Raw genomic sequence first — 27,440 nt, forward strand, 5'->3', positions numbered from 1 at the left:
GATATAAATCTTGTGAAATTATAATGAAAAGGAGACATGGAAACCTGACCAGCATCTTCACATCTCCCGGCGCACACAACGGTGCCGAGTACGAGCGGTAGTGCTGGGACGCAACATCATGTTGTATTCAGTTGCTTGGGAAATGCAGTGGACCCTCCCCCTCGCCTCCATGACAATCTGGAGTGCATTAAATGACGATAACGGAAACAAATCATGTATTTATCTGCCCTAATCTTTATTTAAAGAAAAGCTTTTACGAAATAAATTTCAAATGCACTTGACAAAAATACACATCAAATTTTGAATTATAGTAACTGCTCCGTTCCGCAATGCGATGTTACAGCTTTAATATGGACAGTGCAATACTCGATATATATTCTACGTTGTTTCTCATTGTTCATTGAATCGAACGTTTACTTTTTCACGCAAAACAAAAAAAGACAAAACACAGCATGAAGTAACAACCTATTGATACAAAAACAACAATATTTATATCTAGACTTAAAGCATATTCGACATGGCGATATTTGTGGAAAAGTTAAGGGGCGTTCGCTTTCATTTAGTGCCATGATTCATATGTCTGAGGACGTCACATCCTGGATTTGTTGATGACTATGACCTGAAACGGTAAAAGAGAAATGAGTGAGAATTACAATCATTTCCACAATCAGTTGAACACTTCACAAGCACTTGTATTATATTCCAGCTCAACTGGCTGTTTCTTTCTATGCAAAACACACTGCACATTTTCTCCGACACCTTCAATGTAATACACCACTGAAAATACTGCAGGAAATCACAGCAGAAACCACGTGAGACAGGTCACATCCCTCCACTGGCACTCCCATTGCAAAATGTCATAAAAATACGGTTGAGCAGTATATTGTATATGTATATCTTCGGAGATGCATTGTCACTGCCCAATGACAGGTAAAACCCCAGGCTTGTGCCAGAGATAACGTTGTTATTCTTAGCTGGCGTGGAAAGAACCGATAAGAGGGGTCAATGCGAATCTACTGTACACTGTGGGGGTAGACATATTTTTAGTGAACTTTGTGCTTAAAATGGATTCTTTGTTTAATACAATTCTGCGCATTCGCGACAGGAACTAAAAACAAATGCCGCATTATTCTTTGATCGACTGCACACCAGAGCGAGTATATTCCACACAAGAGGGCGGGAGATTGCAGTAATAATCAGAGGTGATAATCAATTCAGAAAGCTGTCGCAGCATGGGACTCCATGAAGGACAACAGAAATGACAGGGATTTCCTCACAGTATCCATGAAATGCTAAATTTCAATCTGAAGTCAACTTTGTTCATTAATTTAGCAATCAATTAAACATTGCACAAAAACAACAATATTCAAATATTGGAATATAATACAAGTACTTGTGAAGTGTTGAACTAATTGTGAAATGATTGTGTGAATTTTAATCGCTGGTTGAAAACAAGTTTTTATAACCTCTCAGCTGGAGCTAGTTAATTAGAAAGCAGGATTAATGTCGCTTCGGAAGCCTTGAATTTCGGGGCAAAAACAGAAGGTACTTCAGTGTGGCCTTGTCTGGAGCTTCGTGAAACGGGAAGTCACAGGGCTGAGTTTGAAGGAATGATGCAATTTAATTTAATGGTTTATTTCAATCTAAAAATCAATCTGAAGCCCAGAATGTTTTTAACTAATAAAAACAAAATAAGGGCAGCACGGTGAGACAGTGGTTCGCACTGCTGCCTCACAGCATCAGAGACCCCGTTTTCAGTCCCGACCTGATTGTGAAGTTTGCATATTCTCCCCGTGTCTGTGTGGTTTTCCTCCGGGTGCTCTGGTTTCCTTCCACAGTCCAAAAAGTGCAGATTAGGTTGATTGGACATGCTCAATCGCCCCTTAGTGTTAGGCAAACAAGCAGAGAAAATATATAGGGCCTGGCGCGGAGGTACCACTTTTGGTGGACTGATTGCGAAACTGTTGGGATAATGGCTTTACCTTTGATAGGAGTAACATCACAATTCATGGCACCACATTTGGCTCCATTGTGCGAGAAAGAAGCAGAAGATGTGGGAATGCAATACTTATAGGAGATTCAATTGTCAGGGAAATTGAAAGGCATTTCTTTGGCTGGAAACGATACGCCAGGCTGATATGTTGTGTCCCTGGTGCTCGCGTCAAGGATGTCTCAGAGCGGTTAGAGGATATTCTGCAGGGGGCGCTGAGCAGTCACTTGTCATGATTTGCATCGGTATTAATCAAATGGGTTAAAAATCATTAGATCCAAAAAGCCGAATATGGGGAGTTGGGAAGTAAATTGAAAAGTATTACCTCAAATGTAGTGATTTCAGAGTTACTATCAGCTCCATGTGTTCGTCAAAGTATATGCAGAAGGACATATCAGCTGACACCCGGCAGGGAAACGGTGCTATGGTGACGGGTTTTAGATTCCTGGGACTTTGGGGCCGGTTCTGGGGGTGCGGGGAGCGGGGGTGAGAGGGGGTGGGGAGTGGGTGGGATTAAAACAAACTGGACGAGTTGCACCTGGCCAGGACAGGAAATGCTGTCCTATGGCGAGTACTTGATAGTGTGGTTAGGAAGGAATGAAGTGGACTGACAAGTGGATGGGAACGCAAACTGTGTGACACAGGAAGGAGAAACACGAGAAACAGTAATAAAAGAGAGAACAATAAAATGCAAAAACGGGTGATGGCTTCATCAAGGACGAGAGGCAAATATGGCCACAACACAAATAATGATTAATAATGGTTAAAAAGTCAACACTAAACGCTTTATATCTTAATGCACAAAGAGTTCAGAATAGGTTCGATGAACAGACAGCGCAAACTAAGGTCCCTGGATTTGAGTGAATAGCTTTTACGGAGACTTGGTTGAAAGTAAATCAGAGCTGGGACCTTAAGTTTCAGGGATATTCGACCTTTCACAATGACAGCAGGGAAGGAGAATATGGTGGAGTAGCAATGTTAAGAAGGGCTGAAATGAGCACTTTTGTGGGAGAGCATCTGGGCATGGATGAAATAGGGTCCATGAGAACGGAGGTAGAAAACAGGAAGGGAAAAAATACATTGGTAGGAGGATAGAATACACCCTGAAACAATAGAGGCAATATGATGAATGTCTGATCAGTGATGATCCACTGAAGGGCGGATCAGTCTCGAGGGACTGAACGGCCTAATCCTGTTCTAATTTCTTATCAACTTACGTTGTACTGATCCCGATTGACTGTCTAAGAAGAGGAACAATCAGAGATTTATCTCACCCAGAGTGCCGAGATCACCGCTGGAACTTGTCAAAGTGAAGATACCGTCAGGGTCCCTGTTCAGCAGCAAGTGCCCACTATGAGAGTCAATGGTTTCAGCCTCAGCATCATCATAGTCTGACAAAACAGGAACTGAGAGGTAAAAGTATTTGAATTGAAGTTAATTAGTAATGAGGGACAGTTAGAATCATATCCTCAAATGTCTATTTCCACAGTAATTAAAACTCTATTGTGTTGTGGAGGCCAGTGAGTTTGAGCGCGGAGAATTATTGGGCCAAGTTTTCCCATAATATTTTCAAGTTGAGTTGAAGTTTATACCGTTCCCAATGAGTCACCGATCCCACCAACTCGCACACATTTCACAGCCAAGAGAGGCTTCTGGGGAAATGCATGCAACTTTTTTAAAATGTAATTTATATTGCTGGGAACAATGGTAAGAAATTGTTTCCGACACAACATTTCTGTAATTGAAATCATTCTGCAATACATGAGCTACTTGGCACTGCCATTTCATGTTGTACGCGTCATGGTGTACAGTTTCGGAGATTTCAGAAGCTATTTTGATATTACAGAGTGAGCAGGTTCGGAAGGAAATGGTAGGATATGAACTTCGACCTACCCTGTATAGAGGAGGATTCCACTTCTGGATATTCTGATCCAGGATCCGTGTCTCCCAAACTGTGACTGGTGTAATATTCAACGTGATTGAAGGAGTCAATTGTTGAAGAAACTGGTAAGCACAAAAGAATTGGTTGTGAGGCAAACTGTTTGTGGTTGAGTCATTACGATGTTATCATGGCAGAGAATGATTCAGAAAGTTGAAGTCGAGATCACAACAATTTCATCGCCTCTGTGACAATGCCCTGCAATTTGATCATGGCACCAATTTGTGAGAACAGTCAGCAGACTGGCTGCAGCGGTTCAAAATGAAGAACCAGCACCCACTTCATTGTACAATCGGTGTTACTCTGGCTCCAAAATGTCCAGTCCTTTCGGAGAGACAATGCGTGAAATATCAGAGAATAGGAAATTATTTAAGAGAAAATCCATTTTGTCTGGGTCAGTTGACCGACTTTCTGATCCAGAATCTCTTCGCCCTGCCACACTATTATCTTCAGAGGTGAAATTCCATCGAATTATAGAATCACAGAAACCCGACAGTACAGAAGGAGGCTATTCGGCTCATAGAGTCTGTATGGGCAACAATCCCACCCAGGCTCTATCCCCGTAACTCCACATGTTTACGCTTTTAATCCCTCTAAACCTACACTGAGGGGCAATTTAGCATGGCCAATCAGCCTAACGTGCACATCTTTGGACTGTGGGAGTAAACCGAAGCACCTGGAGGGAACCCACGCAGACACGGGGAAAACGTGCAAACTCCACACAGACAGTGACCCAAGCTGGGAATCGAACACAGTTCTCTGGAGCAATGAGGCAGCAGTGCTAACCACGTGCCACCGTGCCGCCATCAGCAGTGAAAACAGATCATGGAAGCCGTGGGTCAGACGCCGGAAACGAGAATGAATAGGCCAATTGGGATTTTTAAAAATTCTGTTCAGCCATTCCGAATAGGTCTCAACCGTTCTTACTGTTGACATTGTTGTAATTTTGATCCAACTTCTCCTGAACCCTGTATCGTTTTACTGAAATCCTGTTCAGAGCCATGCAATCCACTCAAAATGGCATCAAAGCAATGTTCAGTTGACATGCACCCTCGCTCTTTTGAGCAATGATTCGGTGAAAAGCTGCAATTCTGCCTCTGCTCGAATTTTCCTTTCTTTGAAAATGCATGGATGAAAATGTTCCAATGAGTTTTATGCTTTTAGTTCGTTTTTGTTTCTACCTGTTGATACCATTCCCATTCACAGCTTGTGAAGTCATGAACTTAAGTGTTATCTCTGGTATAAACTGAAACAAACAATTGATTAATATTTCTGTCATTTCAGCATTGTTGACTATTGGTAAAAACTATCCCTCGAAAATACCTGAAGTTAATTCTGAGTTGGCCGTTTTATTTCCGTTTTGATTGAATATTTTGCTATTTCAGTTAACACTCCATTCTTTACTAATATAGTAGTCCTCCTTTGTCACCTTCACTAATTACATCATCTTGTTTCCCGATTCCACATATCACTTTGCTCAGTTCGCTCCTCCACTGAGTCTAACACATTTCCCCCATTGTTTTTCCTTGTTTGCATTGGCGATGTTTCTTTATACTTAATAGTTTGCATTTATTTTTTGCTTTTTCTTGTTATATTTTTCCTTTGATTCGGTCCAAAAATGGTTTCAAAACTACCCATTTTAGCAAAACAAACCTATTATACTCCAGGTACTTTCCCAAATACTAATCTGTCCCTGTAATTAGGTGCTGTGCATGGGGCCAGCAGTAATGTATTGAATTGATTTACATATTCAATCAAATGTTTTACTTATTATTATTTAAATCAGACTTTGATGTGTGCAAGGTGCAAAGCAGTTGGAAATTGGAAACAGTTACTCGACTCGCTACTTTTACACAGAAGGCAGAAATATTCTTGAAAAATAATGAACATTGGTAATCGAATCAGTACTCGAATCCTCTCAAGATAAATAAGGGCATTTAATAAGTCTCCTTTCTACATGAGCACGGTGAGAGTAATGATTCTCTTGACCATGGTTAAAGGGGGTAAACATGAAGCGGCATTTTTGCAGTGTGGCTTGGGTTTTAAAAAGAACACAAACCTGAAGCACGAGACTGAGTGTATAGCTTGGCGGGAGGAATATTATCTATTTCTTCATAAATGGCTTGGTATAAAACAGAAGGTGGATCCCAGCTAGCAGCAACAGGTTCTGTTGGAGGAAGATCGGGGCAATTAGCATATTGTTACATTCTGGAACTATATTTCAGTTCAGGATTTTGATTTCATATCTCACTCTATGTCGAGGTGAGATTCAAACCAGGGTCCGGTGGAATTTATTTTGTTTCTCTGCATCATCAATCCAGTGATGATACCACTGCCTCCATCACAAGGAACACTGAGACATTTAGAGACCAATGAAGGTCAGCGCATAAGATATGAATCAAGAGAACACGCTGCGAGTTCAGATACATGCAATATTTTTGTTTATCTGTTCAAAACTAGTGGTGCAAAAGGCAGACATTCAACAAATTCCATGGCCATGTTTTAGCATGGAGCTGGTCGGTAACCTGTCACCAGAGGAGCGCCATTCCAGACCAAGCGTGGCCGAACAGGATTATCTCCCACTCTCACCGCATGACATTGTTGCCTTGGAAGGGTGTTACAGGAAGTTCTGACACTTTTTTCGTATAAAGTCTTGGGACCGAACGTGAAACATCTGACTCAGAGAGAGGGAGGCTACTCACAATACCACCGGCATTGATCCTGTAATATTAGTGGAATCGTTTGCTGGGATGCAGTGTTGGCATTGATAATTGTGTAAATTCATACCATCACGTCTCAAAATGGGTCGAGTACCGTTAGAGAACTTGACACGGCAAAAAACTCAGTGTTGGTTTGCAACCAATTGTAAGTGGAAACAAAATGCCAGTTGCCAAATAATTAATGAACACAGTGGAACATAGGAAATAGGAGCGAGATTGGGCAATTCAGCCATTTGAGCCCGCTCCACCATGCTATATGATCATGGCTGATCTTATCCTGCTTTCAAATCCACAAACCTGCCTGCCTCATTTGAGCTTTGTCCAGCTTTCATTGAGACACATATTTCTTTCGTTCTTGAATCTGCTGACTGATTCTGTCTCCCCTGCACTTTGGACAATCGTTCTACAGGTTCACAACCCTCTGAGGGAATTTGTCCCTCACCCCAGATTTGGAACTACTTTGGCTCACTCTTAATCTATGAGCCTTTGTTGTCGACTCTCCAACAAAGCGGAATATCTGTTCAACATCCACCTCATCAATCCCTTTAGCATTTTATATACCTCAATCAGATCCCCCCTTATTCTTTTGATCTCCACCCAGTATAAGCCCAAGTATTCAAACACTCCTCGTTGGTAGCCCTTTCATCCCTGGAATCAAGCTGGTGGACATCTTCTAAACGACCTCCAGTATCAGCACTTCCTTCATCAGGTACGGAGACTAAATATGGACACAATACTCCAGGTGTAGTCTCACGAAGGCCCTTATCCAGTGTTAACAACATTTCTTTACATTTAAAACCGGGTCCTTTTGTAATAAATTCCAATATTCAATTTGCCTTTCTTATGAAATGCTGCACCTGCAAATTCATGTTCTGTCATTCATGCACAAGGACACCCAGATCCCTCTGCACTGACAGACTTTGAATGCGCTTCCCATATAAATAATAATTTACCCTTTTAATGTTTTGTCGTGAAAATGGATGACCATACACGTATCAACATTAACCTCCATTTGTCACATTCTGGCCCATTCTCCTAGCCTGTCAATATCCAACTGTAACCTCTATAATCTGAACAGAGCCTGCTTTCCCACTCATCTTCGGATCCTCCGCGAATCTTGGTATGTTGCACTCTGGCCCTAATCGCAGGTCAGTTATATCGGTTGTAAACAGATGAAAACTGAAAACTGCGTCATCCGTCGTGTTACAGTCAATTTCACTCCAGAGAAGGACCCATTTATCCCGACCCTATGCTTTCTCTCACTCAATCAATCCTCTATCTAAGCCAATGTTCTGTGCCCAACCCCTGGGATCTAACACTCTTGTCCAATGCCTTCTATAATCCAGATATGCCACATCCACGTGATTCCCATCATCCATCTCTCTGTTTAAATCCTCAAAAAACTGTAGCAAGTTTGTCAAACACAACTTGCCCTTCATAAAATCGAGCTGACCCTGGTGAATTCCGCTTTGTTTTCCATTGATCAGTTATCTCCTGCTTAATGACTGACTGCAACAACTTCCCACCACAAAGGTCAAAATAAGTGGTCTACAGTTTGCGACTTTTTGCGTCTCTCCTTTTGTGAATAAGGGTGTCAGATCAGCGTGTGTCCAATCCACTGGTATCTTTCCAGAATCTATGAAAAATTGGAATATCATAACTAATGCACCCACTATCTCTGCTGCCATCGCCTTTAATACCAGAGAGTGCCGGCCATCAGAGTTCAATTTCTTGCAATCAACGTTTTAATGTATTGCAACAAAAATAAATCCCATTCCATGTCTCATGGACTGGTGGGTGGAGGAGGAATATGAATGTAGATAACTCCCTCATTTATATGTAATATTTTACTGTTTCTCATGTGGCTTGAAATAACTTGCTGGCCAATACTCAGTTAAGTTGTTTCTGAATTGTACCCAAGTCATTCTTTGCAAAACGGCAGAGAATCCCCTCTGATGTATGAAGCAACATCCATGACTCAGCGTGGGTTCAGGGATATGATTCGAGCCTTACCATTTATTGATGATCTCCTCTGCATTACTGCCAAAAGGGCGATTAACTCACAGATTAACAGGACACCGAGTGAGATGCAGATCACCAGAGGGATGGAGGTGCTTTCATCTTCATGTCCTTGATGAAAGATTCAAGGAAGTTTTGTGAGATAAAATGTCCACAATGTTTTTAAATACTTATATGATCAGCAAACACTCAGAATGTCGTTAGAAATTGACAAAATTAAGGCAATGCCAATGTGTGACAATTATTTATCCCAATGTAAAATTAGCTGGAATAGTGATTGATATTTATTCCAGAGAGACATGAAGGTGTGGACGGAGAAGTCGGAGATAATTCCGGACCTGATGAAGATATGGTAAAAAGAGCACAATTATTTGCATTGTTGGTCAGAAAGACATCTGAAAACATGGATTATATTCATCAAAAATGGGTCGGACAACGTCGCACAGTCCCAAACGGAACCGATCAGTGGAACACTTACCGGAGCAAATCACACTGGCATCTTCCTTGTGATCACAGTCAGCTTGAGCTAATGACGAAGAAGGGCAGTCAAACAGAAAGGCTTCGCTTCCGGTGCACTTCACCTCATCCAGCCAGACAGGACCGTTACCCTGCCCAAAAGCGGCCCCTCCTGTGGCCTCAAGAGCAGAGCCACAGCCCAGCTGTCTGCAGACAACACTGGCATCGTTCATATCCCAAGAATCATCACAAACCGTGCCCCAGGCTCTATTACACAATGCCTCCAATCTCCCGGAGCAGTTGTTGTTACCTCCAGCCAAGCGCAAACTTTGCCCTAAATTTGTCAAAGATAATCAACAAATTATTAACCTTGATGTAGCACAAGAGAGGAATACAATCAGGTAGCTGTTTTATTAAAGTTGAGAAAGAACCTGATTCTCGCTTGCAGCCGTTTGCACTGTCCTGCTCTTGCTTCGGTGTGTCTCCCCCTGTTGATAAGACAAACATGCTGACTCCATGAGCTACATCAATATTTCAAATCACACCTGCAAGCAAAATGATTGATTGTGTTACCTGAACAAACGACACCTGCATCTTCCCGATGATGACAGTTGTGTTGACCCCACGGGTCTGCCTGGCATTGCCAAAGGGTCGACTCGTGTGAAAGGCACTCGACCTCATCCAACCAAATAGGTCCGGATCCTTCTCCGAATGAGCGAGCGTCATAGTCGATGGAAACGAATGTGCCGCAACCTAACTGTTTACAGATCACTGTTCCAGCATCTTGATACAGGTTTTCAGAGCAAACTGTTCCCCAGGTCCCATTATAGAACACTTCCACTCTGCCCTCACAGCGATGCTTTCCCTTCACCAAACGCAGCTCTTTGTGCTCTGTCAAGCAAGTAATAAATAACCACATGGTTCAATTAACAATTCTGTATCCACAGTGCACTGTGGGTATATCTATGTACATATATATATATGTATATATATATATATGTCTAAGTTGAGTTCACGGTTTGCCATAATTATTTCACAAAGGTCACAGAAATACAGATATAATCAAGAATAAGCAACATTGAATTTCAATCGAAATATTTGAATGATGGACCCGATTGATTGCTTGCCCTCTTTTTAGGTCAAACCAAATAAACAAACTCAGATTAAAGCAGGACAAAGTAAAAGGGGCAGCTCCCCAAAAAGGAGGGGGAAGATTGATTGCTTGCCGGAATGGTGAGAGGGCCAATGCTTTATGCTCTGTGCGCAGACTACCAGAAGAGGTTCAAAAAGTTCCCATAGTGAAAGCCCATGAAAGACAATGGGAAACTAGACATTCAGTATAAAAGTAAATTTAAAAAGTTTGTAAAGTTTCTCGTTACTTAAGTAGCAAAAGTTCCGGTGTGAGATTCACATGGATTGGCGCTGCGGTCGCTGCTCCTTGGGACTTTGTAATCGGCAGTAAAAATGAACGTCTTTTGTGGCAGCAAACTGGTTTGTATAGTTAATACTGAAGAGGACTGCAAAGTATGTATCAAAATGTTAATACCAGGCAGGATACACATGCCAATGACAACTTATTTTTCGTCCTGCTAAGTGGAATGGAGCGAATTTTGATGCGAAGAATAAAGTGACAGCATGCTTCTTGAGAAATAAGTGATTAAATCAAATATCTTTGCAAAATAATGTCGTTATCCGGAACATTTTACACATAACCTGATGAAACTTAAGGCTCGTGATCAGAATAGTCAGTGATATTAAGTGGAAGATGCATTTATGTCAGGAAATGAGGGATAAAGAAACATAAGGCAACACATTAGAAGTCGGCTGTCGAAATACTTTAGCAATAATTACGCCCAGAATAAAAAAAGTCAGAGAGGGATTTGACAGAAGGGTAAGCGCCGTCCTTAGGTATATCAGGAACATATCTCATGTATGAAAGTTCGAATGTAACTGAAGTTAGGACAGTTACCAGAGCACATGATCTTCACATCTTCTTTATTACAGTCATGGTTACCCCACAATGCATGGGGACATTCCCAGAGAAATGATTCACTCCCGGAGCATTCCAGCTCATCCAACCAAATTGGGTCTGCGTCAGGTCCAGCCGATGTATGAAGAGGAAGCCGCAATGCGTGTCCACAATCCAGCTGCTTGCAAACCACGTCAGCGTCTGTCAGATCCCAGGAATCATCACAAACTGAGCCCCAGGTCCCATTGTGATAAATCTCCAGTCGGCCCGCACATCGGCTTCCACCGCCAGAGAGCCTTAACTGCTTGTGTTCTAATAGAATAATGAAAGTTTCATATTATGTTTCTTAAACATATTCATCTCGTTGCTAAATTCAAACTATTGTATAAATTCCAGCTCAATTAAAACCTGCATTTTAACTGCCGTTGACAGGGACAATAATCTATGCTCCAGAAAAAAACAGTTTCTGTTCGGAGGGAAAATAAATGATGGAGAGTTTACAAATCTTCTACATATTAACATTTCCGTTTTCGGTTTGGATCTGACCCACTCATTGCAGCTTGTTTTGCTTTATCATCAATTATGTAATTGTGGTAATTAGTTGTTCCACACAGAATGTTTTAAGCAGACATTTGATTCTTTGTTTTTCACTGCCTCATTTTGCCATACAAACTTCATCAGATACTTCACCAGTTCACACATATATATCGGAACATATCAGAGGTACTGCAAATATGCAAGTCGGCTGGCAGCGACTTGACCTTTCAGACAGTGTCCTTTCTTGCGAACTCACCCAAAAGGTTCATCAGTTCCTTGTTATCTCAAGAATGCAGATTTCAAAACTACTCTGATGGACGCCCCTCCAAAACACGTGAATGCAATCAGAACTTTTCGAAACGAACAGTGCACATTTCAACTCACCAGCAGCGACCAGCGCACGCATTAACCCGCACTCGCACCCCCTCCCTCCCCAATCCTTTCCCCTGCCCCCATACTGACCAACAGCACCACCAGCCCTGGCTATTTGATCTGCATTGGACTCTCTTCCGTCAATACAAATTGGCTTCAAAATATCATGGTCATGTTCAGAGATATCGATGCTCTCCACTCCTGCTCACCGCTCTGCCATAGCCAGCCCCACTACCCCGAGCGATCATGAAAATCACCGCTCATGGATCCAATCCACACGGCAGCACAGTGGTTAGCACTGCTGTGTTCGCAACACCAGGGACCTGGGTTTGATTCCTGGCTTGGATCACTGTCTGTGCGGAATTTGTACATTCTCCCCGTGTCTGCGTGGGTTTTCTCCGGTTTCCGCCCATATTCTGAAAGACGTGCATTGACCTAAGCAGGCGGTGGACTGTGGCGACTCGGGGAATTTCACTGTAAGTTCATTCCAGTGTTCATGTCAGCCTTCCTTGTTACCAATAAATTACCTTTAACTAAGATTTTGGCTTTCCTTCCCATCTGACGCTTCATGCAGCAATCAAGAACAAAGAACAATACAGCAAAGGAACAGGCCCTTCGGCCCTCCAAGCCCGCGCCGCTCCCCGGTCCAGGATTGAATCCTGAATCCAGGATCCCCGCCCAATTTTCCAGCCTATCTACATCCTAATATCCGATCCACCGAGCTGTCCCTCACAGCTACGATGCTTTGTTCATCACAACCTATTAACTCACTCCCACCCCGCCCCCCCCCCCCCCCCCACTCCAGACCATGTGATCTCCAGGGAGAGGCGAAAACCCAGAGTGAAAACCCCAGGGCCAATATGGGGAAAAAAAAATCTGGGAAATTCCTCTCCGACCCCCTGAGGCGATCGAAACGAGTCCAGGAGATCACACTGGCCCTGATCAGAAAATGCTTCCCAACCCTATTCATTTCCACTTCTGCTTTACGAACACCATCTGAATTCCCTGCCCCCGAGACAGGTTCCCAACTATCCGCAGTCTCGCTCTGTACTGGCACCAGCAAGATGATCATAGAATGAAGCCTTGAAACGAGAAACAAAGAACAATTAGCCCGCGCCGCTCCCTGGTCCAAACTAGACCACTCTTTTGTATCCCTCCATTCCCACTCCGTTCATATAGCTGTCGAGATAAGTCTTAAACGTTCCCAGTGTGTCCGCCTCCACCACCTTGCCCGGCAACACATTCCAGGCCCCCACGACCCTCTGTGTAAAATATGTCCTTCTGATATCTGTGTTAAACCTCCCCCCCTTCACCTTGAACCTATGACCCCTCGTGAACGTCACCACCGACCCGGGGAAAAGCTTCCCACCGTTCACCCTATCTATGTCTTTCATACTTCTTTCTTCATACTTATTTAACAGTCATTATGTGAGTGACTGGGACACAAGGTTGCAATCCCCTTCTTAAACGTGGCCCCCTCTCTCTCTTCGTTGTGCTGTTGAAACCCACCCCACTGATCAGCACATTAGTCCCCATTGCCGATTTGTCTTTAGTTGTGTTGGTCTCAATTTACAGAGGGAAGTTACCTGGAGATTTGTAAAGTTGTTAAATGATTTTATTAAATTGTTATTGTCATCATATTCCAAACTATTATGTTTTATTTTTCTTTCCGGGGCGTCCTGTCCTGCATCCAAGCACCAGTGTGAAATATCTCAGCTACGTGTTCCCGAGGAAGAAGTAAAGTATATTCCCCAGTTGACCAATATTACATTTTTCCCTTTATGTTTCTGGAAAAGTGACCTGTTTATTCACCTGAGCACAGAACCCCTACGCCGATGCTGTCACTACGATTCGGGTTCAATATGAATGTGCTGCACTTTCGGAGATACGATTCGTTCCCTTCACACCGGACATCGTTTACCCACACAGACCCTTCACCCTCTCCGTACTTTGAATTGTAAAAGGCGGCTTCCGCTTCGCCGCAGCCCAGCTGTCTGCAGGCCACGTTCCCGTCATTCAGATCCCAGAGGTTGTCCTGCACTCTGCCCCAGCTGTGATTGTGGTAAATCTCCACTCGCCCATCACACCGACTTCCCCCATTCATCAATCTCAGTGACCAGTTTTCATCTAGGCGAAGAAAGACATGGAGACCAGTGGTTACAGTGCAGCAAATTAACTCAAATCAATATTACCTTTCGCCAGAGCCGCTCCCCCGGTGAAGGATGTCATGAGAGGCTGCTGAGCACAGCCAGACAGGAGGCTGAACAGCCAGCGTGGCTGCTCCATATTTGAAGCAAATACATTGATAAGCGGATGAATAATACATGTTTATGGAACTCAAGGATGGGGTAGCATTTGGGCGGTTAAATGCAGAAATATCCTCACTAATCCCAGCACCACGTGTTTTGCTTTAGGGACTCACCCGTGCAGATGACACTGGCGTCATTTTCATGTGAGCAGTTAAACTCTTCCACGGATGAAATCGGACACTCCCACAACCAGGACTCACTCCCGCGGCAGCTGTAGTTCTCCTTCCACACTGGGCCATTTCCCTTCCCAAAGGCTGCACCTCTCGGGATTTTCTCTACCACTCCACACTGAAGATGCTCACAGATCACACTGGCGTCTTCGAAAGCAAAGTAAGCATCACAGAGCGTCCCCCAGTGTTCTCCATGCAGCACTTCCACACGGCCGGAGCACCTGTCCTTTCCACCAACCAATCTCGGCCCACGATTTCCTGTTTCACGTACAAACACAAACCCAAATAATTTATACATCGAAATTAGAATAAACACATGGCAGTTTAGTTTTGTAAACGGGAAAACACACTTTATATCTGCATCTACAATCATTGCCCAATATCCACAAAAGATCATATAAAACTAATTAACATTATGTGTGATGCTTTTAGGAAGGTGCTTCAACCCAAAGAGAACAGTCCATCCTGAAGAGAAAAGCTCATGTGCCATTGGCAGAATATACTGTCTTTGCAGCAGGTCCAGTATACATTTTAAATAAAGTGCACGGTGTTTAAGCATTGCATGACGATGCAATTATAAAACGATATCCTCTGGAGCAATAAGCTGAGCATAAAATGGTAAGTGCACCTCGAAAATTAGACAGAATCTCGGACGGGATAATTCAGAAAATAAATGTCGTTCGAAAGATTACTGTATTATTCTGGAGGTTATGCACATTATTGACACATTATCCATGCTTTGAAATCTCCTCTACACATTGGTATAAACTTTCACCTGAACAGCTGGATGTGAAGCATGCACTTGCAATGCCTTCACTGAACTCATTCAATTATTTTGTTTAATGCAAGATTCTTGAAATATAAAACGCTTCATTTATTCTGCTGCGCCAATAACCTCTTTAAAATGCAAACACAGTTATTGTCTGCTATAATCCATGCAGTGGGTTCATGGCTTGGGAGGCAGAGCACGTCTACCCAACAGCTCCACAAATAATGTCAAATCAAATGTTTAAGAGAAGCCTATGTTTAGCCAAGGTACTAAATCAACAATAATAATCTGCTCATTTCAGACCACGAATAAAAACGCAGACATTTCTGATTTGCAAAAAAGGTGCATACTTTAAAATAATGTTTCAAAATTACAACAAATTTACAGTGAAATATGAAGGTCTGGTTAGGTATGTCCATGTTAGAGAGAACGAGAACTGTAATCTCTCCATTGCTGAAATATTAAGAGAAATTTTTCTAATATTCACAAGTCTGCACTCACCGGAACAGATCACACTGACATCGTTCCTGTGGGTGCACTCGGACCGAGTTACAGGAACAAGGGTACAGTCCGTCAGCCCTGTCTCGCTGCCTTTACATTCAAATCTTTCGTTCCATATTAATCCAGCGCCCTCTCCAAAATAAGCCCCGCTTCTAACGGAAATGGCGACTCCGCACTGAAGCTCAGCACAGACCACTCTGGCGTCATTCCAATCCAAGTCAAGGTCACACACTGTGCCAGATTCTATATTGCTATGGATCTCCAATCTGCCGGAGCATGGGAAAGCTCCGTATACTAGTTTTGGAAATCTGTGGGCTGAATAACAACAGATCAGAATCACACTAATTATTATCAAAAAGTATTCACATCCGCTTAATTAGATTCTATCATGATTGGTTCTGAATCTGGTTCCTCTTAGTTGCCCCTTAATCTAAAGATGTACATTCAGGGGAATTATCGAGGTAAAAACGTGGGGTGCGACCTGGGTTACTCTGTCGGTTCGACTCAACGGGCTGAATGTCCTTCTTCTGCATTAAGAAATTCTATAATTAAAGATGTTTCATTAAGTTCAATAGGTGTCAACTCTTATACTCTCCAGAAGCCGTGTTCAGTCTCACAGCGATTCCTCTGGAACACTCTTCCCCATTCCCCCCTTAAATTGAACCGAGCGCTGGTTTATCTCAATAAATTCTGAGTATAACTGCCCCCTACCGCCTGGTGATGGGAAATATCACAATGTGCAACAGGCGGACCTGAATTAATAACATATGGAATTATTTGCCCAGGGATGTTCGAACTGATAGGCATCAAACGAAATCCTATATTTATTTTTCGGCGTGTTGAGAATGAACGTTGTGAAAGGACTTCAAGCAGAAATGAAACGGTGGATCCCAGAATGTCTCAATGGTGATTAGCAAACAACACTCGAGCTTTATTGAGGGTCCATGTGCACAGATCACAAAATGCAAAGGCCAGGTGCAAAACGTGATCAAAAATCCTCCTGGAATTTTAGCATTTCAATTTAGATGGCTAGACTATGAAGTGGGGAGGGGGGGGGAGGTGTTTCTGCTTCAAGTTTCAAAAACTTTGGTCAGTCCATATCTGGAATGGAATCGGCAATTCAGGGAACTGCATCCTTGAAAGGATCTCCTGTTCCGGAAAATAGTCCAGTGAGAGTGTCGCAGGCTCCTGGTTCCTGAGTCTGGACAACATCTCCTTCTGTCAGTTTACACTGTGTGAAATCTGCCTGAAGCTGCAGCAGCTGTAAATGTTAAAACAACTCATCTTCCTTCATTTTATTCTGGAGAAAGTATCAACTGCCGCACATTTGTTTGAAATATGACCTAATGAACAAATTGAGCAAGCACTATTCATTCAAATGCAAAGGAACTCTCTCCCAATAACATTTCTGATTTCTCTCCCTGACAGATTCTAAAGGTAAACTCCTCCAAAACAAATAACACGAGGGGAAATCAGATAGGAACAGTTGGGATTCATCAGATTCAGGGTGTGAGAGGGAGAAAACTTTCCAAATAGCATCAAACATTTTGGGACGAGGATTTACATGACAGTTATAAAAACGACACGCTTGGAGAGACAGGAGATATCCAGCCAGTCCCCTCTCACACAAAATCAGAAAACGTTGGAACAATTCAGCAGCTGTGGCAGAATTCATGGCGAGGGAAGAATAGAGGGAAGTTTCCAGCACGCATGAATCTCCTCCAGACCCTTCTCATCCTCACTCCGCTCTTGGAACACGTTCAATCTGACCAGTGATTGCAGCTCTGAAAGTAGCCGCAGTGATTGGATAAGCGCTCTATGGCCTCCACAATCAATAGTCAGTAAATGTCAAACACATGGACCGAGACACCCGGATTTAAGTCAGCGACAGCCGCCAATTCCGACGGAGTGTCGCATGATCCGGACTCCCTATAAGTATAATTACGTGCACAGCCTGCCGATCAAAGCATGCCCGACCTTTTGACTCTGCAGAGGCAAGATCGGGACACATTAGCATGCCTGGGCTTCCCTCAACCACCTCCTCCCCCACGTAGTTGCTGTGTGGTTGTGTCGGTTGAGGCACTGGGGGAGGGGTGGTGGTGGAGAGCTCGAAGGGTTGGGGGATCGGGAGGCCTCCGACCCTTTCTCTGGGGTTCGGACCACATTTTCATCTGAGGGGACAATTTCTGGACACTGATGCAAAAAATAGGCATTAAGAATGGAGCGATTTGGAGTTAAGTTAAAATAGCAGAATAACCCAAACGCTGCGGACAGATGAATATAAACGATTGCTCAGCAGAAGCCCGATTGTTGGACAGGATTTGCTCCGTGTGGTCCTGGAATGCTTCATTATTTGTTGAATGGTGATCGGAACTGAACAGTGAGGAACCAGGAGCGAACAACTCCTCTCCTGAACATAGCTAACAGCAAGCGCTCAGCTCAAGGACACAGCGGGCCTGTGCACGGTTGTGGTCATTGTTAATCACTCTCATTGCTGTTACTTTATTATAAACTTAAATCCTGGTGTTAATGTAAGAACACTTCTATTTTCAGAATATTGAAATTATTCACCACTCTCTTTACGACTGCGGACAGTCTCAGAAACCTTTATCCGCCCCTTCCCGGAGAGCAGGCTGTAGATGATGGAGAGATTTGTTTTTTTTTACCTGAGCAAATCACACCGGCATCACTGGAGTGCGAAAAGCCATAGTGACGCCATGTCCGAGAGCGACAGTCCCGCAGAGCGGTCTCGCTCCCTTTGCACTCAACATTATACGTCACAATGGGTCCGGATCCTTCCCCAAAGTGAGCCCCGCGCGGTGCAGAGAGCGCGGTCCCGCAGCCCAGCTCCCCACACACAACACCGGCGTCCGGCTGGTCCCAGAAATCATGATCCACGGTCCCCCACTGTCCCTTGTAGTGAATCTCCACTCTCCCAGCGCACCGACTCTGCCCATTCGCCAGTCTCAGCTTCACCGCCTCTGTAAAATACAGAAATAAACCAACAGTTATTGGCCGGCTGATACGGCAGGTCAGATCGGAATAATTTGAAACATCGAGTGTGTCCAGAACCTCAACAAACCCTGACAGAATATTCGAGATTGCAAGTGGAAGCGGGAATATAAATCGACAGTGGGAACAATCCGTGATTCAGTTGGAAATTTGAAGCATCAGTCTGCTGCATCAGGCGGGAGTGTCGATAGGCGCATAATTGATTGAATCAGTGCCAGTCAGGACTGTCATGTTCCACGGTCTATCATACTGCCTGGACTAACATCGTGAAATGTCAATCCTAGTATCGATTCGATGTTGCCATCACTGTCGAAACAGGGCCGCCCTGCTGCACCGAGCTGAATTAGACAGTCAGGTAGTCTCCAGCCCTTCCAGGGGCGGAAAGATGCGGCGGGTTTTCGGCGGAACCCTAATATGTCGGTGGGGGGAGGGGCAATAGCAATTGCGCTGCATGTCAGCGCTGGCTGGTAACTCGGGAAGTGAAAAATTATCTCCAAACGGGAGCGGGGCCGCGTTGCTTCTCACCCTGCTCCTCAGGGACCTAATTTAATGTCGTACTGAATCGGGGTGCAGCAATTAAAGATTTTCAGAAAAACATTGCAAGACCATTTTCCTTCACAACTGACAGGCAGACCCAGAATGGAAACATTGAACACAAAGACACTGAAATTGTCTCAGGATTTAACATTCAGTTGGATGGATTAGTGCAGTCAAATGTCAGATATGAACTTGGAGGGCGATTACCTGATGGATCAGCCTGACTGTTTCCTGGTCTGCCTGAAATGAAATTTTGAAAATTAATCTTCGCTGCAACACGAGATGAATGAAACTGTCAAAACCACACATCACAATGTCAACACCGAGGATCTGTGTTATTTCTTCATGATATGATTTGCAAGGACTTGATGTTAAAAAGTTTTATTCAAATTACCACACCCGTGATATTATGGCCTATGAATATCCTGGTCTCATTCCATCTTTTTAAAATTCTTTTAACCACGTGTTACCGTATTCCCAAACTGGGAGATTTTGTGTCAGTTAAATCTCCCAATCCATTTGAGTCCCCAGTTTACATAATAGAATTAACAGGACAGTGATTCTTGTCTCCAGTTGGGTTGATGAAATGTATGACTTGATACACAGAGTAACAACGATAAAGTTACTCGAATATCTCTGCACCGCCGTCCACAATACGGAGAGTGCGTCATTTATTTCCAATGCAGACAATACTCAGTCATCCTTCTTAACTCTTCACTATCAATAGACAATATCGAACACCTTTCACTTATTTGCTTCTCGTTGCCAGAATTGTGGGAAAACATTTCAATATTTACTCAAATTTTTCAAACTCTCGATGGTCCAACTAGAATCTCTGGACCCTCTTCATCCATTCCATCTTTATATCTTTTGTTCCACTTTTCAGCTTTCAGTAATTCTCCCACTGAAACTTTGACCCATTTCAAGATCAAAGAACAAAGAAAAGTACAGCACAGGTACTTCGGTCCTTCATGTCGATTAGGATGATCGAACTAAAAAAAAACCTGCTGCCCTCACTCCGTCCATACCTTTGCATTTCTTGCCTGTTCATGTACCCATCCAGATGCCTCTTAAATGTTGCGAATATGCCTACTTCCACCACCTCCTCTGGCAGCACGTCCCAGGCACCCACTACTCTCTGTGAAGAACTTCCCTCACACATCTCAAACTTTCCCCCTCTCACCTTGAGCCTGTTCCCCCTTTCCTCCTGCATCAGGTCACTAATGACATTAACAAGCAATAAAGTAGAAGTTGCTGGCCACCATACAAGCCGCCTGATTTTCTGGACATGCCAGCAATCACCTGAAACATCTGTGTACCGTGTAGATGATACACAGCAGCAAATGACCAAAACCCATTCCACAGTTCATTCCAAAACCGCGATCTCTACCACCTAAAAGCACAAGGACAGAAATACAGCGGTACCTTGAATTTCGCATTCCCTTCTAAGTCGGACACCATGCTGAGTTGGGACTATATTGGGGTTGCTTCATTCTCTTGTGGGCTCAATCCGTAACGCCAGTATGCTTGCATCAGTGTATCATATACTGCAGCCAGTCAGGGAAAAAAAGGCTCAGAGACATATTCCTGAATACATCTGGGGACAGGCAACAAATGCTGCATTGTCAGGGACACTGCCCTCACAAAAAATAGTATAATAATAAGAGTGCAAAAGCCGTGTCGGAATGTGGGATGTTAACTTTGTTTGAAAGAGATACAGAGACATGGAAAGTTTGGTACTGTAAAATGTAGGCCCATTTAAGATCATAAAATGCCATTGGTACAAAACAGTCAGGGAAGAAATATATCTCCTCATGACTGAGTCGATCGATCTGTTAAACTATGGGACCTAACACATAACAAATAAATATCAGCTTTACGTGTGGAATTAATTACGTAACCTTGTATTTGTCGTTGAAAACCACCGTTAAACTCTGATACCATTTAGCTCACAGCACAAGACAGATTATGAGTCGCTGGTGGAACCATAATTTCCAAACGTATGGCCATACCAAATTAACTCTTGCCTGAAGAGAAGAAATCGCATTTAGAATATAAGCAGGCACGTGTCCAATCTTTGCGAGAGAAGGTGATATATTTCTGAGGTCTGGAGGCCGAAGCTAACTGTACAAAATCGTTCAAAACATTTTACAAGGAAACGGTGGAATTCGCCAATAGAAACATAGAAAAATAGAAAAACTACAGCACAAAACAGGCCCTTCAGCCCCACAAGTTGTGCCGAACATATCCCTACATTTGAGGCCTACATATAACCCTCCATCCTATTAACTCCCATGTACTCATCCAGGAGTCTCTTAAAAAACCCTATTGAATTTGCCTCCACCACCACCGACGACAGCCGATTCCACTCGCCCACCACCCTCTGTGTGAAAAACTTCCCCCTAAAATCTCCCCTGTACCTACCCCCCAGCACCTTAAACCTGTGTCCTCTCATAGCAGCCATTTCTACCCTGGGAAAAAGCCTCTGAGAGTCCACCCGATCTATGCCTCTCAACATCTTATATACCTCTGTTAGGTCTCCTCTCATCCTACGTCTCTCCAAGGAGAAAAAACCGAGCTCCCTCAGCCTACCCTCATAAGGCATGCCACTCAATCCAGGCAACATCCTTGTAAATCTCCTCTACACCCTTTCAATCTTTTCCACATCCTTCCTGTAATGAGGCGACCAGAACCGAGCCCGCAGTACATCCACCCAGGTCCTTCTCCTCTGTGAAAACCGAGGGAAGATACTCATTAAGCACCTCTGCCATTTCTACTGGTTCTGTACAGACTTTCCCGCCTTCACCTTTTATAGGCCCTATTCCTTCACATCTCATCCTTTTACTCTTCACATATTTATAGATCGCCTTAGGGTTTTCCTTAATCCTACCTGCCAAGGCCTTCTCGTGACCCCTTCTGGCTCTCCTAATTTCCTTCTTTAGTCCCTTCCTACAAGCTGTATACTCATCTAGATCCCTATCTTCGCCAAGCTCTCGGAACCTTTTGTACGCTTTCCTTTTCTTCTCGACTAGGTCCCGCACAGCTTTTGTGCACCACGGTTCCTTTAACCTATCAATTTCTCCCTGTCTGCTCGGAACGTTGTCCTGTAGAACTCGAGACAGACATTCCTTGAAAAACTGCCACCTCTCTTCAGTACACTTCCCCAAGAATACCTCCTTCCAATTTACTCCTCTAATTTGCTGCCTTCTGCCTTCATATTTCCCCTTACTCCATATAAATGCTTTCCTAGCTTGCCTGATCCTCTCTTTTTCGAATGCAAAGATAAAGGAGATAGAGTTATGATCGCTATCCCCAAGATGCTCTCCCACTGAGAGATCTGACACCTCTCCAGGTTCATTGGTCAGTATCAGATCAAGTAAAACCTGGCCTCTTGTAGGCTTGTCCACATGCTGTGTCAGGAAACCCTCCTGAACACACCTAACGGACTCCTCCCCATCCAATCCCCTTATCATAGGGATATTCCAATCTATGTTTGGGAAATTAAAGTTTGCCATCACAACAACTCTGCTATTATTGCAACCCTCCAGGATCTGTTTCCCAATCTGCTCCTCCACCTCCCAGTTACAATTGGGCGGCCTATAGAAAACTCCCAGCAAAGTGATCGACCCCTTCCCACTCCGAACTTCCACCCACAGAGACTCTGTAGACAATCACTCCACAGTATACTCCTTCTCTACAGCTTTTGGTTCCCTGCAATCTAGAATCAGTAACAGGTTTTCACATCTCTACAATCTAGAATGAGTAACAGGTTTTCACATCTCATTAAATGCAACAGAGAGCTTAATGGATATTGAGAGTATCTGGGAAGAGGTTGACAAATATCCAGTGACTGGCACAGAATACTGATGTTAATGTTTGGTTAGAAAGCTTTGTTGTGATTTCTGAAGTTCATTGTCCCCAAGAGGAATCAGAAATACCCATGCAGCAAATTCGCGGAAGAAGTCGGATTTTTCACTTCCCGATTATTTCACTCGTACCACTGATATCAAGTATATTGCTCAATAAGCCGGTTAAAGCAATGTTGGTCCCACCTCGATTTAATATTTAACTTTTCACTATTTACAGCCGTGTCCACTTCTCCAACTCAAAATAATCTGTTTAACAAAAGGCAGCTCACTGGACCACACGACGAGCAGACAGCTCTTCCACTGAGAAGCATCAATCCCAAATGTGTGCACGCATTCCATCGGCAGTAATTATAACTTTTACTGTTATTCCACAAGCAGTTCATTGACTTAGATTCCATTCTGCAATGTATGCTCTTCCACCTGTGGCGACGGTCGACACCCAGACCGCGCTATTTAACTAGAATTTCAATTCCGTCTGTCCAGCAGACCCAGTAGAATATTTAATCCTACCTGCTGTATCTGAGTTGGATTCCGTGGTAAATCTAAGTTTCTTATTCATTTGCTGATGTTTTTGAAGACTAATGAACTGAAAATGTAACTTTGCGCAAAATGTATTATGATAAGATTCTACAAGTTAAGTAAACCATTTCAACATTCACTTCATAAAACCCCAACTAGCGATTCAGGAGCAACAAAAAAAATCAATGTTTAATGAGGTGAGTCTCTTGAGCAGAGGATTAATGGGAAAACAATATAAAATGTTTTCTTTCTTTTACAAAGCATGTTCTTATAAGCAACTGCAAAGTCCAATCAGTATTTTTAAAAATTTATTTCGCGGACTGTATGTTCTTTACTGCGTGAAGTGTTTGATAACAGTAATGGGGCGCTTTCCGATCAGTAAAACAGCATTTGCAGTGACATTGGGAAGAATAAATATAACAGAAGAGGCACCTTGGGAACCAAGGGAAACTGAACCAAGTCAACGACTTAAATCTCAACAAAACTACTGGGTCTGTGGAAGGAGATGAAAGATCAGGTCTCGATCTGCCACAGAAAACGGCATGAGACAGAGAGAAAATGAAAGCGTGGAATAGTTTTGAGAATGAAAAATAATTGGAACCTGAAAAAATCTCTGCATAGAAATATTAATTTAACACATTCTGGTAAAATACCGGTAGTAGATATGAGGCAATTGAGCAGCAAACCTCACAAAGCAAATCACGCATATTTAGCAAATTACATTATCAACATAAGGTAAGTTTTTTCTTCATATTAATGAAATTAATAAATGACATTATTAATTGCTATTCATGTTAATGTGTTGAAATGCATTATTCACAGACCTAGCCCAACAGTCTGAGGCGGAGGCAGCTATTTTAAATGATTTGTTTGTTTTCTCTCTACACGGGGTTCAGACGGAAAATATACTGAGAAATATCAAGAGAAATATATCTGGACGGTCCTCGCCAAAATTCCTGCATTTTTAAACGCAGTGAGTTGGCTTCCACTCAAACTCCTTTTCAGCAGATTCTCACAGCGACTGCTCTAATTTGTACCAACACAAATCAAGTGGTCCGAATAGAGGTTTTACAGTAAGATGTTGTCCATGCGCAAGCGCCGCATTTCCATTCAATTTTGTATTTAAATCTCAGGTTGCCCTAAGTCCCGGCCGAGAAATTAAAACATGCATTAATCAGATGTTCTATATTCTAAATATATTTGGAAGGAAATAAGTTAAAAACAAACTGGGGATCTAAATTATTCACCAACTGAAAGTTCTGCAACTTAAATTTCCAATTTCAATGCGCACTTCATAACAACGAAGGACGAATTTGAATATATCAGAGCCGTCTTCTTAAGTGGAGCGGGGAATTCAAAACACTGCTGGAAAAAATACATAATTTTCCAGATTTAGATTTGACAGTCCATTTTTATTCTCAACTCCAATTAATTTAATCTGCTCACGAATGTAAGGCAGACGGCGATTAAATACACTTTTCGTTGGACACTCGTGGACTCGGAGCAATACTCGGCAAAGGTGTTAGGCCCCTCGGTCCGAAGGGACTGTGCCGGGTGGAATAAAATCAATTCAGTCTAACCCCACCAGCCTGTTCTTGGCTCCTTTGTGCGTTACAATACTTCAAACGCAGAAGCAAGCAGGTTTTCAATGTGCTGAGCACTTCTTCATCCTCCAGCTTTTCAGACACTGAACTCGCCTCCTCTCATTGTTAAATTGATGTACATTAATATCCCATTACCTCCAGATGACAATTATTATTCAAATTATCAACTTTCCCTTACATAGGTCACCAACATTTTTATTACGAAAGCTCAATGTATCTATATAGTTGTTAAAATTTTATATTAGTGAATTCTCAATAGACATTGGGATACTTTCAATCAATAATAACTCACAGTTGAGAAGCTGCAATGTAATTAGAGTCAGGAAGGAGCGCAGCATCGTCCCGACTGTCGGTTACTGCGATCAGACTTGAATGTTCACCGAGTTTTGTCCATCGGTACTGGGCTGTCCTTCCAACACTTTCAGAAATACCAAACGCTCCAGGAATGAATTCTTTGAGAAAGCTGTGTTCAGAAAATAATGTTTCCTCCCGTCTGACTAATTGATGCTCCGAATTGATGTGTGAAATGTCAATTGCCGTTTGATAAAAGATACCAGTGACAGTTATATCCACCTCCTTGTCCTGTGCAGCTAATGAGGCCTACATTTTTGAAAAGGAAACGAGTCACCAACCCAGCATCGGATCATCGAATCATCATATCTTACAGCAGAGACACAGGCGAGTGAAGGAAATGCATATGGAAAATGTTTGCAAATCATATTCGGCCTGCACTGGATTATGTATATTGTTTTTGCACTGTTTTACCGCTTACTTCAACGAACCATTTCCGAGAAACAGTTGAAGGCCGTGGACAGGATAAGGGTTAAAATTTTCAGGTTAAATCCAGGGGAAATGGATTGGTGCGATGTGGAGAAAATGCATCAATTGCATGTCAGATCCATTCACTTTCCTCAAGAAATCTATCAGTGACAAGTCCAGTCTGATCGGCAGTTCAAGAATCCAGTGGAGTCCGAATACAGCATGTATTCACAACCTGATTTTAACATCTTCACAAGGGAAAAGTGAATAGACTTCACTCCAGCAGCAACTCAAGCAAGAAGTTCAAATCTGTAACACCTGGAATAAAAATAAATCTTTGTCCGAGTGAAAATCAGCCTTTTCCTATTTGTTCTAAGAACAACTTCCGAAGTTTTTACTGTCTCTATTTGGAGAACAATATTCTCGAAGGACAGAGAGCCCAATTTATGCATGTCTACTTATCTGTAGCACCTCCGTACGGAAATCTTGGATGAAATGCTTCTGTTCAAAGACTGTTATTCTCTATTTGAACTTAATTACTTTTTGAACATACTGTCGAGGCCACCATTCCATCTATGAGCGATTTTGCTGCCTCCGCCCAGTTTAGAGTGACAGAGTTCGGCGGGACGATGCGGCTCAGAAATATTTCTTATCTGCTGGACAAATGTAATTTTATTTTCATGATCAACTTGACAGTAATTTGAGTGAATGTCTTCACAGAGCTGCGTTGAGAGAAGGGAAGCCCACAAACATATTTGTTCCCTACAGGAAGAAATGATTCCTGAGAAGCTGAACAATTGGTATTGAGTTATCCTTTGTGTCATCCCGAAGCAGCTCACTGTCTGCGCAGCCTCAGAACACTCGCTGCGCGTTTTCCTGTTTGCTGAACAGACAGGAAGCACCTGGCCTTGTGGCCATGTCTCTGCTCGCATGTTAGTCGCTGCTGCCCTTTAACATTGACGAATTGCAATAGGACTTTCGAACTTGTGTCGGGCAGTGCATTGGGACATGTAAAACTTCAAGTACCTTCATGAATTCACTAGCAGCATATGACAGAATGGCATCTACAAATATTCCTACAGGGTTATCGGAGACTCCAGGAATAGTGTGTCGCTAAACCTTATAAAATTTCACTTGTGTTCAACAACATTGAAATCAATGGTGTGAGATTAAAACGATTGCCTGGGCTGCATAAATCAATAGATAACACATAGACCTTGCCACGCGTAGATGCTGTGGGTCCACCATTCAGCCCCATATCTATTATCCCTCAGTGCTTCCCCCGTTAACACAGCAGACCGGGTGCACAAGTTCACTTATAGTGTTGAGATGAGAGCAGATAAGAACTTTGCATAATGGGTACAGCTCCTCCTTTAGTTACAAAATATC

At 43.0% G+C, this 27,440-nt stretch overlaps 1 protein-coding gene across 1 annotated transcript; it reads right to left on the bottom strand.

The window, feature by feature from the left end:
- Positions 1-213: 213 nt before the first annotated feature.
- On the bottom strand, positions 214-25,630 carry LOC144486504 (scavenger receptor cysteine-rich domain-containing protein DMBT1-like). The gene is made up of 16 exons (XM_078204545.1): positions 25,585-25,630; positions 20,620-20,693; positions 19,508-19,592; positions 18,418-18,732; positions 15,752-16,066; positions 14,425-14,739; positions 13,815-14,129; positions 11,094-11,405; positions 9,698-10,015; positions 9,556-9,612; positions 9,147-9,458; positions 8,663-8,779; positions 5,989-6,096; positions 3,884-3,994; positions 3,265-3,396; positions 214-619 (listed from the first exon to the last, which is right to left on the bottom strand). Exons 1-16 carry the CDS (start codon positions 25,628-25,630, stop codon positions 573-575), a joined length of 2,979 nt encoding a protein of 992 aa, XP_078060671.1. The 3' UTR covers positions 214-572.
- Between the last annotated feature and the right edge of the window lie 1,810 nt (positions 25,631-27,440).

This window comes from Mustelus asterias, unplaced genomic scaffold (assembly GCF_964213995.1).
Source record: "Mustelus asterias unplaced genomic scaffold, sMusAst1.hap1.1 HAP1_SCAFFOLD_374, whole genome shotgun sequence".
NCBI lineage: Eukaryota > Metazoa > Chordata > Chondrichthyes > Carcharhiniformes > Triakidae > Mustelus > Mustelus asterias.